The sequence below is a fragment of the Rutilus rutilus genome (assembly GCF_951802725.1).
Source record: "Rutilus rutilus genome assembly, chromosome: 13".
Lineage (NCBI taxonomy): Eukaryota > Metazoa > Chordata > Actinopteri > Cypriniformes > Leuciscidae > Rutilus > Rutilus rutilus.
In genome coordinates this window covers 12,471,994-12,485,552 of record NC_140218.1, presented here as the reverse complement: position 1 = coordinate 12,485,552, position 13,559 = coordinate 12,471,994, and the positions used below count along the sequence as shown (strand labels likewise).

Here is a 13,559-nt window from a genome sequence, read left to right as displayed (position 1 = left end):
GAATTTAATTTAAGTTTCAATAAATACATTGTTTTTATTTTAATATAATTAATATTTTAATACATAATCCCAGACTAAAACGCATGTTTGAGATTAAAATATGTCAGTTCCATTGTTTTGCCTCAAGATGCACACCACTAATGTTTTTTTCTAAGGCACGTTTATGAAAGCTATTTAAAAGTCCTTATTGAATTAAGGCCTAATCCTGGCTTAACCTAAGACATGTCTGTGAAACCAGGCCCTTTATTTTTATATTTGATTACATTTAATGATTTATAATTTTTATAAAGTATTTTTTATGTTTTATATATTTATTTATTTTATTACATTCTATTTTAATAAACACATTATTCTATTTTAATTTAATTAAATTTAGTCATATTTCAATAAATATTTTATATTTCATTACATTTTAATGTTTTATATTTAAAATAATATACTTATATACATTATATATATATATATATAATTACAATTATTTTATTTTATTTTTATTAAATCATTTTTAACAACATTGATCCATTATTTTATTTTAATAAAAATGTGTTTATTCATATTCATTACATTTATAATATATTATTTATTTGTATATATTATTATACATATACATATTATTATATATATTTGTATATATTAAATTAAAAATAATTTTATTCTTTTAATTTAATTAATTTTAAACAACATTGGCTGGCAATTTGTTTTACGATAAATGAACTCACATTATTGTTTCTCTGTTTCAGCCAATCAGACGGCTCCACAGAAACCTTGTCAGTGATGGATATGGATGAGTCTGGATCATCTTTGGATCCCTCTACTCTTCAGTCTGATCTAGGAGATGCTGGTCTGTCCTCCCTCTCAGCGCAGGCCCAACACCAGCAGGCCACAGACTTCGAGCCCCATCTGGACAGTCAGGAGGGCTCAGACCTGGACCCACAGTGCCGTTCCATGTCCATGGACAGCGCCTACGGGACACTCTCGCCAGAGTCCATGGTGGAATCACAGAGTCGAGTGGCCCCGGTGGAGGAAGACGACTCCGAGGAGGACAAGGTGGAGACCATGGCTGACGAAGGAGAAGATGAGGAGAAAGAAAATGTGGAAGAGGAAGATGATGAGGACGATAAAAGCTCATTTGGATCTCAGAACTCAGTGGCGCAGTCTCAAAAGCCCAGGCGCCGACGCCCCGTCCAGTGTCGCCTGCCGTATTTGGAGAGAATTGCTGTCAAATCCCGTTCAGAGGATAACCTGCTGTCCACAGTTCACCATTGTAACCCGGGCATTGCCAGGGCAGCCACAGATTGCACAGGAAGTCGGCACACATGGGAGCAGAGGGTTAAATATGTAGAAGCGCCGCTCAGCAGGAGCCTGACGGAGCTCAACCCTGCTGGACCGGACGAGTGTCTCCCGACGGATGAAGAGACGGATGAAAGCCACAGACTCACGTGCAGTTTGCCCTCAGGCATGCTTTTGGACACATTGAGACGAGACAGAATTGCACATGAGGCTGGTAGCAACCAGATTCCCTGCAGTGCGTCAGATGGGGAGCTATCGCCCCCTAGTGGCACGGAGAGAACGGGCCACAGTGAGAGACCCCAGCAGCACAAAAAACTCACACTGGCCCAGCTCTACAGGATAAGCACCACACTGGTGCTCAACTCAACGCTCACAGCCTCGTAAGTGTCACCTTTCTGTTTCTGGAGATTGTTTTTTCGTTTTTTGTTTTTTTTACTAAATATATTGTTCCAATTCCAAAGCAGGTTTACAGAGAATAGAAAAGATAAACATTTCAAAATGGTTAAAGGAACACACGACTTTTAGGGACTTATTCTTTAGTTAGAGAAGTCCATACATACCCTTCTCACCTCCGTGCGTGCCGTAACTCTGTCTGACGCACCCACCGCTAGCCTAGCTTAGCACAAAGACTGGAGGTAAACGGCTCCAGCTAGCATACTGCTCCCAATAAGTGACAAAATAACGCCAACATTTTCCTATTTACATGTTGTGATTTGTATAGTCACAGCGTGTACAAATAACAAGGTCACATGAGACACAGCTATCTTCTAACCGTATACAAACTGGGAACTATATTCTTAGAAGGCGAAGCACTGCTACTTGGGCGGAGTGATTTTATTTTATTATGACATTGCCAATCAACCTACCTCAATATTTAGTTTGTTCAATTTGTGTATCTGTCTTTACTATATAGATTGTTCTAAAGCAGTTTTGCAAAAAAAAGTTTTTAATTAATATAATTTGTACTGTCAAATCAATGAATTGCAATTAATCGAATCTAACATGAATGTGTTATGTATGTATATGTATGTGTGTGTGTGTGTGTATATATATATATATGTATATATATATATATATATATAACATATGTATATGTGTGTGTATATGTATATATATATATGTATGTGTGTGTGTGTGTGTGTGTGTGTGTGTGAATATATATATATATATATATATATATATATGTATGTGTGTGTGTGTGTGTATATGTATATATATATATATATATATACACACATTCATATATATACACACATATTCATATATATACACACATTCATATATATATACACATTCATATATATACACACACACATATATATATATATATATATATATATATATACACATTTTTTTATATATATATATTTTTTATATATATATATTTATGCACACAAATGTGTTTACATACTTTTATGTTAGATGTGATTAATCGCGATTAATCAGTTTGACAGCACTAAATATAATATAAAATACTACATTAGATGGCAGTTATTTTTCTTGTATAGTCATTTTATATTGGTATGTAATCTATGAAAGGAAGGTAAAAGCGAAAGATTATATTTCTTTTTTGGTGTCAGGATGCTTTATTTATTTATTAGTATGTTAAAAGTATTTAGTGGTTACTTTGGCATTTGAAAAGATTTACCCACCAATCTCATTCTTATTTAAGAAAAAAATATCTCTAGCTTTTTACCAACATGATACTTTTTCTGCCCTCAGAGGGAGTATTGGTGTTGGTCTAACATTGGAACATTTTGTGTTGGGAAAAGTGAAAAAAAAAAATAGTTTTGACACTTGTCATCTTCTTTCTCCCCTTAGAGAAGTGTAGCATCTTCTGGCACAGATGTTTTCGGGATGACATTGTGAGACTGAATTCGGGACCCAAATGCACTCTACCCAATGAGCTCTCCTCTCCGCTCCCCTTCTTCCAGTCGGATGGACTCCTCATCGTGAAGCTTTCCTGTCATTTCTCTGCGGGAGGGGAGGAGCGCAGACTCATTAACTCGTTGCACTTTGTAAAACACAACTACAACTATCTTCAAAAGAGGTCAGCAGGGCCGGACAGTTTTCAGAACGAGAACTCCAAGACCAAATGATCAAAGGATAACGTGCGTGACCGTGGGACGTTTGAGCTTACGACGGGTCGTGTGGTTGCTAAGAGAAAGTAGAAATGAGAATATGAGAATAAAACGCCACCTCTTGGATTCCCTCACCACCCCGTTTTCTTTCTAAGAATGTTTCTGTAAAAAGGACCCTTTCTAAGAATATTTCAACAAAGAGGACGCAGGTGATTCACGTTAACTGCACTACTGGATGTGACTGTGTGTGTGTGTGTGTGTGTGTGTGTGTGAGTGAGTTTATGAATGAGAAAGTGTGTGAATCCACATGTTGGATGTGTGTATGACTGAATGAGTTCTAGTTCTAGATCTTGACCTAAACCAAATCACTGTTTGACTTTAGATAACTTGAGTAGCCACTAAGGCACGTTACACATTACTTTAGGACCAGTGTTATGTTCATTTGACAGGATGGAGTGAATATTTCTGTCATGCAACTTGCTTATATGATTAAATCTTTAGGTTGGCGCGGCTTATTTAAGTTATACATGTGCACCTTGAACCCCTTACTGTATATTGTGTTGTGTGGGTCAAGTTAATGCATAAATAATATCTAAAATGCTTCAGCAGATGTTTAATTAAAGGTAAACGGACTGAAAAAAACTGTATTTTTGGTTTAGGACGTTTAAGGATTCAGAGAGCGTCGCCTGACCCTAGATGAGCACTTATTACTGATCATCTAACACTGAATAGGGTGTTTGGTTTTCAAATGTTAACATATGTATTGAGGATTAATTGTTTTCTAAGCTTATGATCTCACTGCTGTTACCCGAAAGGTTAAACTGAAACTGCCGAAACTGTGCTTTACTAAAACCCAGTCCCTCTGAACTCCCTTTCTGAAAGAAACAAAAAAAACACCCTGCCCAAAGTAAATATGGTGTATTATATGTTTACTTATTAGGCTTTTTGTGTTTGTCATATTTATTGAGCTTGCTTTGTTTTATATATAAAATGTGGTGTATCCTTTCACTTCACGGTTGTACTTTTTTTTTTTTTTTTTTTTTGTGCGTCTTAACTTTGTCATTTGTTGAATTAATTTTGAAATCTGCTAAGAACCAAAATAATGTTGTTTTCCCATGTTGAGGGAGTGTTCCTTAAATGTCTTTCAAAATAAAAGACATCTTTCAGTATTTGCGGAGTTTGATGTGAATTATTAGTGACCTCATTATACACTGATTTTACTTAATATTTCAATATAAAACATTAAAAGTGCAGTAAGTTCTAAAAGTATTAGAAATTAAATTAAATAAAGAGTAAAATGAGTAATGCTTTTGACAAATGTGTTTTAACCGATATGGAGTCACATGAGATGAGATATTAGTGGGCTAGAAAAAGTGTAAATTCATGTTGGTTGCATTGTTGACATCATTTAGCTTAAGAACATCAAATATTTAGTCGGCATGAAATGGAAGTTGTAATAGCCTTTTAAATCCGAGTATAACGGCTGAACAAATGTATGGTGGGACTTAATTTTGTTCATGGGGAATTGATTGGATGGTTGTGATCTGCTATTGGTGGATCGTCATGTGAGTGACAAGTTGCCCCGCCCTCGCGACGCTGCAAGAGGGAGGGCAAATTATTATATATTCTAACCCCCTATACTTATTTTATATTACATATTTTTATCATCCAGGACCGGATTTAAGGTACCCTGTAATAGGGCATCTAGACTAGATGTTCTTCTATTAGAAGTCCACACTATGACCACTAGATGGAGCTACTGAGTCAAAGTTAATTTTAAGCACTGCAATGAACACACGGCCATGGAACTGACTGGTCTTTTAAAGGTAATGTTACGTTAGATTTTAGGGTATTAGTTTTCACAGCATATTTAGTATTCAAGGAGTTTTCATTACTTAAATAGTTCTAAAGGAAAGACATTGAGGGTAGTGAGTGAGGACTATTGATCTTCTAAAGTGTTAGCCTACTTAGTATTTCTTTATCAGTTTTTTCCAGCAGGACAGTCAAATATTAGAAAGTGTAATCTAAAAGATCTACAATATGAAGCTGTATAATCTAAACGGTTACTTGCACTGATCTAAATCCATAACTACAAGTTCTAAAGCTACTGAGCTTTGACTTTATGTAGACTGTATCCACCTTTATGTGCAACGTGAAGCTGTTTTCTGTGAAAGTGCAAGATTTCCAAACCAGCCGCTATAGGTAAATTAATAACTAGAAGAATAACAAAGTGCAGTAAAACTATTTAAAAATTAAAAATAATAATAATAGCCCTGATTGCCCTACTGAAGCTAAGCAGGGTTGAATGTCCTTCGTAAAAAAAGAGTTGTAACCCTGGCATCCTGGCCAAATTTGCCATTGGCCTCTGTCCATCATCATAGCCCCCTAATCATCCCCATATAGTGACTGGCTTCAACACTCGGTCTCCTCTCCACCATTAAGCTGGTGTGTGGTGTAATATGGCTGCCGTCATATCATCCAGGTGGATGCTGCACATTGGTGGTGGTTGAGCAGATTCCCCCTTCCATATGTAAAGAGTCCCCAGAAAAGTGCTGTATAAATGTCTCAAATTTGGACTAAACATTAGCCATATGGATTAGTTTTATGATCTCTTTAGGAACTTTTTGAAGCCCCAGAGTGGTAGCTGTGTAGCTGACAATAGAGGGACGGAAAGCTCTCAGATTTCCTCAAAAAGATCTTCATTTGTGTTCTGAAGATGAACGAAAGTCTTACAGCTTTGGAACGACATGAGGGAGAGTAATTAATGACAGAATTTTCATTTCTGGCTGAACGATCCCTTTAAAAATAAGGTGGAAAAATCACACGTAAACAAACCCAGGACGACTTTCAATTAATCATGCATTACCTACAGCAAGCTCTGAATGTGTTTTATAGAAACATAAACACAAGATGAGATGCTCTGCTGTGTATTTACATTTACTCCCAAACGGATTCACGAGACGAATGTTTCTTATCAGTCAGTGTCTTTGTGGCATCATCTTCAGATCGCTCTGAGCCTGAAAGTGTGTTGGTCTAAACTCGTTCCCCTTCTGTGCTCGGCAGCGGTTGGCATTCTGGGATGTGTGTGGGCCAAGGTGTATTTACAGGTGATTATATCAGCTAATCGGTGGATTACAGCATGTTGACTCCACACAAGACCCTAATCCTCATGGAAAAGGCAACGTTCCGGCCCGTGGGATTTTCTCCATTAATCCCATCCTAGATTTGCCGGATCCAACCTCCCCCCCCCCACCACCAACCTCCCCCCCCATTCCCACATCTGGCCTTCTGGGGTTTATCAATGTAATCCTTCATTTTAGAAGTAGTTTATTATGCTTCATCGCTAATACACTGGACTTTAATTATAAAAATGCAGCTTTTCGCAGCAACACTAAAGTAATTACACAACCTGAGTCGATTAGCCGCTCTGTTTGTGTGTGTGCGAGTATGTGCTTCCATACACAAAAATACGGTTTACACAAATATATTAAGCAACTGTTTCACATTGATAATAATTAGAAATGTTTCTTGAGCAACCAATCAGCATATTAGAATTATTTCTGAAGGATCATAAGGGATGATAAGAGATTTTCAGAATCTTAAAAAAATCGTAACCAAATTTATATACGTATTAGTGCTGTCAAATCGATTAATCACGATTAATCGCATCTAACATAAAAGTTTGTGTTTATATAATATATATATATATATATATTATGTGTGTGTGTGTGTGTGTGTGTATGTGTATGTATATACAAATGCACACACACATATAAACACAAACTTATGTTAGATGTGATTAATCACAATTAATCGATTTGACAGCACTCATATGTACTTTTTTTTTTAAATATGCCTCTAAAATGTGTAGTTGATTTGTTTTTAATATAGACATTTCATCTGACACTGTATTTTAGATCTGTCAGCACAAGCGATCATGAACTCCTGCTTCTCCTTGTGACAGATGTCATAAAGCATCCTGTAAAATTTGTCTGATTAACACAAAAGGGCACTTTGGCAAATCCAGATTACGAGAGCACTTTCCTTTATTAAACGCCGCCAATCCCAGCACTCTCTGCAGCTCTGGGATTAAAATCAGGTAGACACCATTGTCTGTCTAAAACAATCCCCTCTGTAAGCCTCGCTGGCTGTGTTTCTCCGCTCATGATGGAGGGAAGTGTGTTAGTGTGAACACCGTTCTCTGAGTTCTCTTTAATCAACATCATCCTCTTTAGAGGCCTAGGTGATTGGATTTCGGCTGTGTTTGAATGAGGGATAAGAAGGGAAATGAGAACTCAGGCATGTTTACTAGGTTTTCGGCTGTGCGAAAAGGTCCCGCGACAAGCGCAGGCCATATGGAGTGTCCCACCATGCGAACAGCTGCCTCCCATCAGCCCGTCCATGTCGCACGGCACCATTATACTCCGATTGACCTTTGTATTGTCACAAAAGCTGCCAAGCAACATCTGGCATCATTAGGCACAGTGGTTTTTATCAGGTTAACATGGAATATTGTATACTGATCCAAGGAGGGGACATGGAAAATCTGGTGTGGGGTTTGATATCTCTCCATCTGTGAGGTGGAGAAACAGTGTCCTGAGGGGGTTTTACTTTTAAATGTGTTTTGGGTGGTTGCTAGGGCGTTGTTAGGGTGCTGACCAAGTAAACCGAGCCCAAGTCTGGACATTGTACATGTATGGAAATTTCAGCATTATTGTTGTTGTCATAATTATTTGTAATCAATTACTTAAAATATATATATAATAAAACGCACCACAAATAATTAATAATTTCACATAATTAATTTGCTAGAAGCAACCAGGTCAGAATTTGCTGCATGGAGTTTTTCTGAATTACTTTTATTTTCTCATTCTTAATCATTACTTTTTATTACTTCATTATCATAATACCACAAATTACCACAAATAATAAATAAATAAAAAGCAAAAAAGTAATTGATTATTTTCAACGAGGTTCACATAATTCATATACTAGAAGGAACCAGGCCAGATTTTTCTGGTGTTTTTTATTTCTGAATTACTTTCATATTATTATTATTATTATTATTGTTATTAATTTATTAGTAGTAATTATTATTATTGTTAGTAGTAGTAGTGTTACTATATGTATTTATATTAATTATTAATAAATTGTATTATTCGATTATAATAATTATTCATTACCACAAACAATAAATTCAAGTGATAAAGAGAAACAATAAAAAGCATCACAAACAATTAATAATAACATTCACTTAATTAATTTTCTAGAAGGAACCAGGTCATAATTTTCTGTGTTTTTTCCCCCCAAATTACTTTTTTTCTTTATAATTTCATTATTATTATTTATTACTTCAATGATAAATAAATAAAAATAAATAAATAATAAAAAGCACAATAAATAATTAATAATAAGGTTCACATTAAGGTTTGCTAGAGGGAACCAGTGTTTTTTTATTTATTTTCTAAATTATTATTATTATTGTTAATTATGAGTACAAAAATATGTTTATTAATTACAATCAATTATATGATTTAATTGTCATAATTATGTTACCACAAATAAATAATTAATAATAATTCTATTAATAAATATAAATATAAAAAAGCATCACATACAATTAATAATAAGGTTCACATAATTCCAAGGAACCAGGCCAGAGTTTCTGCTGTTTTTTTTTGTTTTTCTGAATTACTTCAGCTTGGCTTAATATTTAAGCTGTTTTTCTGTTCTGATTCTGTCCCATTAGACATAACATATGTCTGCGAGCTCATAATCATTACTTAGGTGTTTCGAAAAATGAAAGTGACCATACGGCACAGTTTATAAAAACAACTTTACAGAGATTACTGTTATTGTATCAGCCTTAAGGAGCTTATTGTCATTCCAGTATTGTATTTTTGAGGGGGTTAATGCACATGAAAATGAAATGACAAGCATATTACTTAATTAAATGGAAATCCATTTGGAAATGCCAGACGCCACCAGCGAGTTATGATGTAAACGAGTTGCATTTACTACCATTTCTGCAATTAATCTGGTTTACTGTGGTTCGGACATACCTTTGGATTACCAGATGTCAAATCCATGAAGCCGCAGTAAAAGATAGCATGAAACATTAAATCAAATTATTTCTGTTCTCACTGCAACTAAAGGAAGAGCACATGCAGGTCTCTGATTGTGTAGGCAATGGTTCTTGCATATGGTCCTTTGAATAAATGATAAGTCACCAGTTGTGTTTGACAACCAACCCAGATCTTTATCAGGTCACTCAATCCACACAGCTAAATAAGTGTGACTAATGACAGTGAGGATGGAGCGTATGACTGGCTGCTATATCAGCTGAATGAGTGTCCAGTAGAGAATGCTGCCCTCCCGAAATGTCCAGTCATTTCCAGTCATTAAACATTAACAGACGAGCTCACCTTGAGAATGCACCAGTTCATTTAGCTTTAAGTCCTATAGTTCATTGTACACTTTGTGGATAGCAGTAGCCATCAAGTCTTGGTTACAAAAAGCTATTTCTATCCGTATTGCGTTATTAAAGGGTTAGTTCACCCAAAAATGAAAATTCTGTCATTAATTACTCGCCCTCGTGCTGTTCCAAACCTGTAAGGCTTTCGTTCATCTTCAGAACACAAAATAAAATCTTTTTGATGAAATCTGAGAGCTTTCCTTCCCGCCATTGACAGTTGCGCAACTACCACTTTGAAGCTTCAAAAAGTTCATAAAGAGATCGTAAAACTAATTCATATGAATTGAGCGGTTTAGTCCAAAACTTCTGAAGAGACTTGATCGCTTTATATGATTAACAGATTGAATTTAGGCTTTTACTCGCATATAAACATTCATCAGTGAACATAAACAGAAGCTCAACTGTACCTGCTTGACGCACAAGAACAAACCTCTTGCAGAAGCTCAAACGTCAATTCAATTCAATTCAATTCAATTCAAATTTATTAAGCCATTTCAACTAAGTTGATAGGAATTGCGTGATGCGTAACACATGAGAATGAACCTCATTGGTTCTTGCCAAAGCTCAAACATGCTGCGTAACACGAGAATGAACCTCATTGGTTCTTGCCAAAGCTCAAACGTGATGCGTAACACGAGAATGAACCCCATTGGTTCTTGCTAAAGCTCAAACATGATGTGTAACACGAGAATGAACCTCATTGGTTCTTGCTGAAGCTTAAACATGCTGCGTAACATGAGAATGAACCTCATTGGTTCTTGCTAAAGCTCAAACGTGCTGCGTAACACAAGAATGAACCCCATTGGTTCTTGCTAAAGCTCAAACGTGCTGCGTAACACAAGAATGAACCCCATTGGTTCTTGCTAAAGCTCAAACGTGCTGCGTAACACAAGAATGAACCTCATTGGTTCTTGCTGAAGCTCAAACGTGCTGCGTAACACACGAGAATGAATCTCATTGGTTCTTGCTAAAGCTCAAACGTGCTGCGTAACACAAGAATGAATCTCATTGGTTCTTGCCAAAGCTCAAACGTGATGCGTAACACGAGACTGAACCTCATTGGTTTTCGCACGTCAAGCGAACATGCATGAGCTTCTGTTTACCACAACTGATAAGTGAATTGATGAATGTTTATATGTGAATAAAAGCCTAAATTCAATCTGTTTATCATATAAAGCGATTGTGTTTCTTTAGAAAATTTTGGACTAAATCGCTCAATTCATATGGATTAATTTTTACGTTCTCTTTATGAACTTTTGAAGTCAAAGTGGTAGCCTAGTTGCGTAGCCGACAATAGAGGGACAGAAAGCTCTCAGATTTCATTAAAAAGATTTTCTTTTGTGTTCCGAAGATGAATGAAAGTCTTACGGGTTTGGAACGACATGAGGGAGAGTAATTAATGGAAGAATTTTAATTTTTGGGTGAACTATCACTTTAAGGCCTTTTGTGACAACATGCCCCAATAGCAGCTCATATTGTTAAACCAAATGGGGTAAGTTGTCACCGTGGAATCTGCTAGTAGCATGCAACACACAAACATTAGGGTTATAGTTTTATATTTAGATATTTTAATTTTATGATATTTATATATCATACATTTATATATTAAATATTTTATTTAGCCTATATTTTATACACATATTAATAAATGTATTCCTACAGATTTTTGTTTGTATCTAAAATCATAACGTTTGTGTTTATATAGGCTACATAAGTCTCCAGGTGGCAGACCTCTCATTATGAGATGCAAATTAAGCCATTTATTCTTTATGAATTCAGAGCACAAAGAGTTAACTGTGGGAGGTTCTGTCAGCATATTTGGGTGGAGTGAACTTGGCCAGTCTGTGTACACTTTTCTTCTCCAGTAATTAGCTTGGCTTCCAGCAAAGCCATGCATCAGCATCTTCGAGAAGAACCCATCACGACCAGAGCTCATCTGCTGTAAAATTACTGTTTATTTTCAGTTCCCTGTCAGAGATGGGCGAAATCAGTGAAGCGTCCTTACTGGATTACATCTGTTCCTGTGGAGGAAAAGTCAAAAATTCAGATCTGTCCAAAACATATAAGCATTTCATAAACCATAGCGATTTGCAGCTACGTGGTGAGTAAATGAGAATATGACATTTTTCACATTTCCTTTACACCTAATCTACACTGCAAGCACTCGACGCGTTTTTGCGTTTAGAAACACTACCGTTACACTGAACGAAACAGAACGCGCGGGGTCTTTTTTATAAGTTGTTTTAATACACTCAATTTTAATGTGAGATGCCGTCATAAAAACGCAACACTCGAGCGTGCTCCGCAACTGAGGCAGTGTAGTCTAGACCAACTATTACAGACATTTTAATTTAGTCGAGTTGCTAGTAGTGTAAATGGGGTGTTTTTGGTGGCAAGTCTATGGCAGTCTAAAATCCGCATACTGTGCTTTCGCTCTGCTTGAGGTCTGAGTAAATGGCTGTTAGCGTCTTAAAAAGTAACTGTGGCAAACATCTGCTTTAGATTAGAAAAGCTTTACCAACAGAATGAATTGCACATGGAATTGTCATTTCCTTCGCTCCCTCAGGAAGGGCCCCCACATTCCCAAACCATGACAGTGGAGTTCTAAATAGAATATCCACTGAAGGTGTAGTTTACAATTTGATCAATAATAATCAAAATATGGCCATATTAAATAGTTTAATGCATTAAACTGATTGGCATAACCACATTAAGCTGATATTCTGAATATCACATCTGGCATATGCCTATAGGCTAAAAGCGTTCATTTATAAATGTGCATATTCATAAAGGTGATATTAGATATTACTGACAGTTGTGGAAAAAAACTATTGAAAAAAGTACACATATTTGACACAAGGAAGGACTGCTTACATTAAGCAGAATATACCCAAATTCTGAGAATTCCTGTGCACATAGGCCTACTTATATTGATTGCTGATGCTGACTTTATTCTTTTCTGATTTTGCTTTTCTAATGGCTCAAATGGACCAAATGTTTTATTGATAGGCCTATATAAGATGATAAATTGACCAATATTTGCATCAAATGATATCTGTAGCTGCTTGCTTGATTAAGCATGAACTTTCTCACTTGTGTCAGTTTCAACAGCCTTTTCAATGGATATTGCTTCTTTTTTTTTTTCTTTTTTTTTTGTGAATTACAAATTGCAAATTTGCTCAAAGTTGGCATGAAACAGAAGTTAGCAATAGTCTTTTCTTCCCTATTGTGACGTTATCCGAGTTAAACGGGTTCTGGAATGAGAAAAATGTAGGGCGGGACTTGATTATGTCCATCGGGAATTGATTGGATGGTTGTGGTTTGCTATTGGTGGATCTCATGTGAGTGACGGGTTGCCCCGCCCACGCACCAGTAAACACATCATCAGAGATTTCGCTGCAAGAGGGTAAAGTTATTTTGATTAAAGATTACAAGGGCACGTGAATAAAAAATAAATAAAAAAAATTGCACAGAGAAATAATATAATAATAATGATAATAATAAATACTGCAATATTCCATAAAATAAAAAATAAATAAAAAAAGATTTACCAATTTGTATTTCATGGTGACTTTAAAATCCCATTGTATAGTTATCAGCAAGCATCTGTCGTTGAAAAACAAATACTGGTTTAACCACTAGTTCTATGTGTGTGAACATAAAATATTAATGTAAAAAATGAAATGACGTGTCTGCAATAAAGGGCTTGGCTG

At 35.9% G+C, this 13,559-nt stretch overlaps 2 protein-coding genes across 8 annotated transcripts in view; both read left to right on the top strand.

Moving 5' to 3' along the window:
• The window catches only part of plekhg5b (pleckstrin homology domain containing, family G (with RhoGef domain) member 5b), a gene marked incomplete at its 3' end in the record, with an annotated part of 77,067 nt that extends 72,483 nt beyond the window's left edge, over positions 1 to 4,584 (top strand). For 3 of the 7 annotated variants that reach the window (XM_084427150.1, XM_084427151.1, XM_084427149.1), the window contains exons 19-20: positions 741 to 1,670; positions 3,112 to 4,583. In XM_084427150.1, the coding sequence (XP_084283276.1) occupies positions 741 to 1,670; positions 3,112 to 3,121 (940 nt within the window). Of the gene's footprint in view, positions 1 to 740; positions 1,675 to 3,111 lie in introns of those variants that run through there. The other 4 variants (XM_084427153.1, XM_084427152.1, XM_084427147.1 and 1 more) reach the window with 3 other exon arrangements.
• A 7,067-nt stretch (positions 4,585 to 11,651) lies between these two features.
• Positions 11,652 to 13,559, top strand: part of LOC311302385 (ankyrin repeat domain-containing protein SOWAHC) — a 28,729-nt gene continuing 26,821 nt past the window's right edge. Inside the window, exon 1 of the mRNA XM_084428201.1 lies at positions 11,652 to 11,947. Within this exon, the coding sequence (XP_084284327.1) occupies positions 11,824 to 11,947 (124 nt within the window). The 5' untranslated portion in view covers positions 11,652 to 11,823. The remainder of the gene's footprint in view (positions 11,948 to 13,559) is intronic.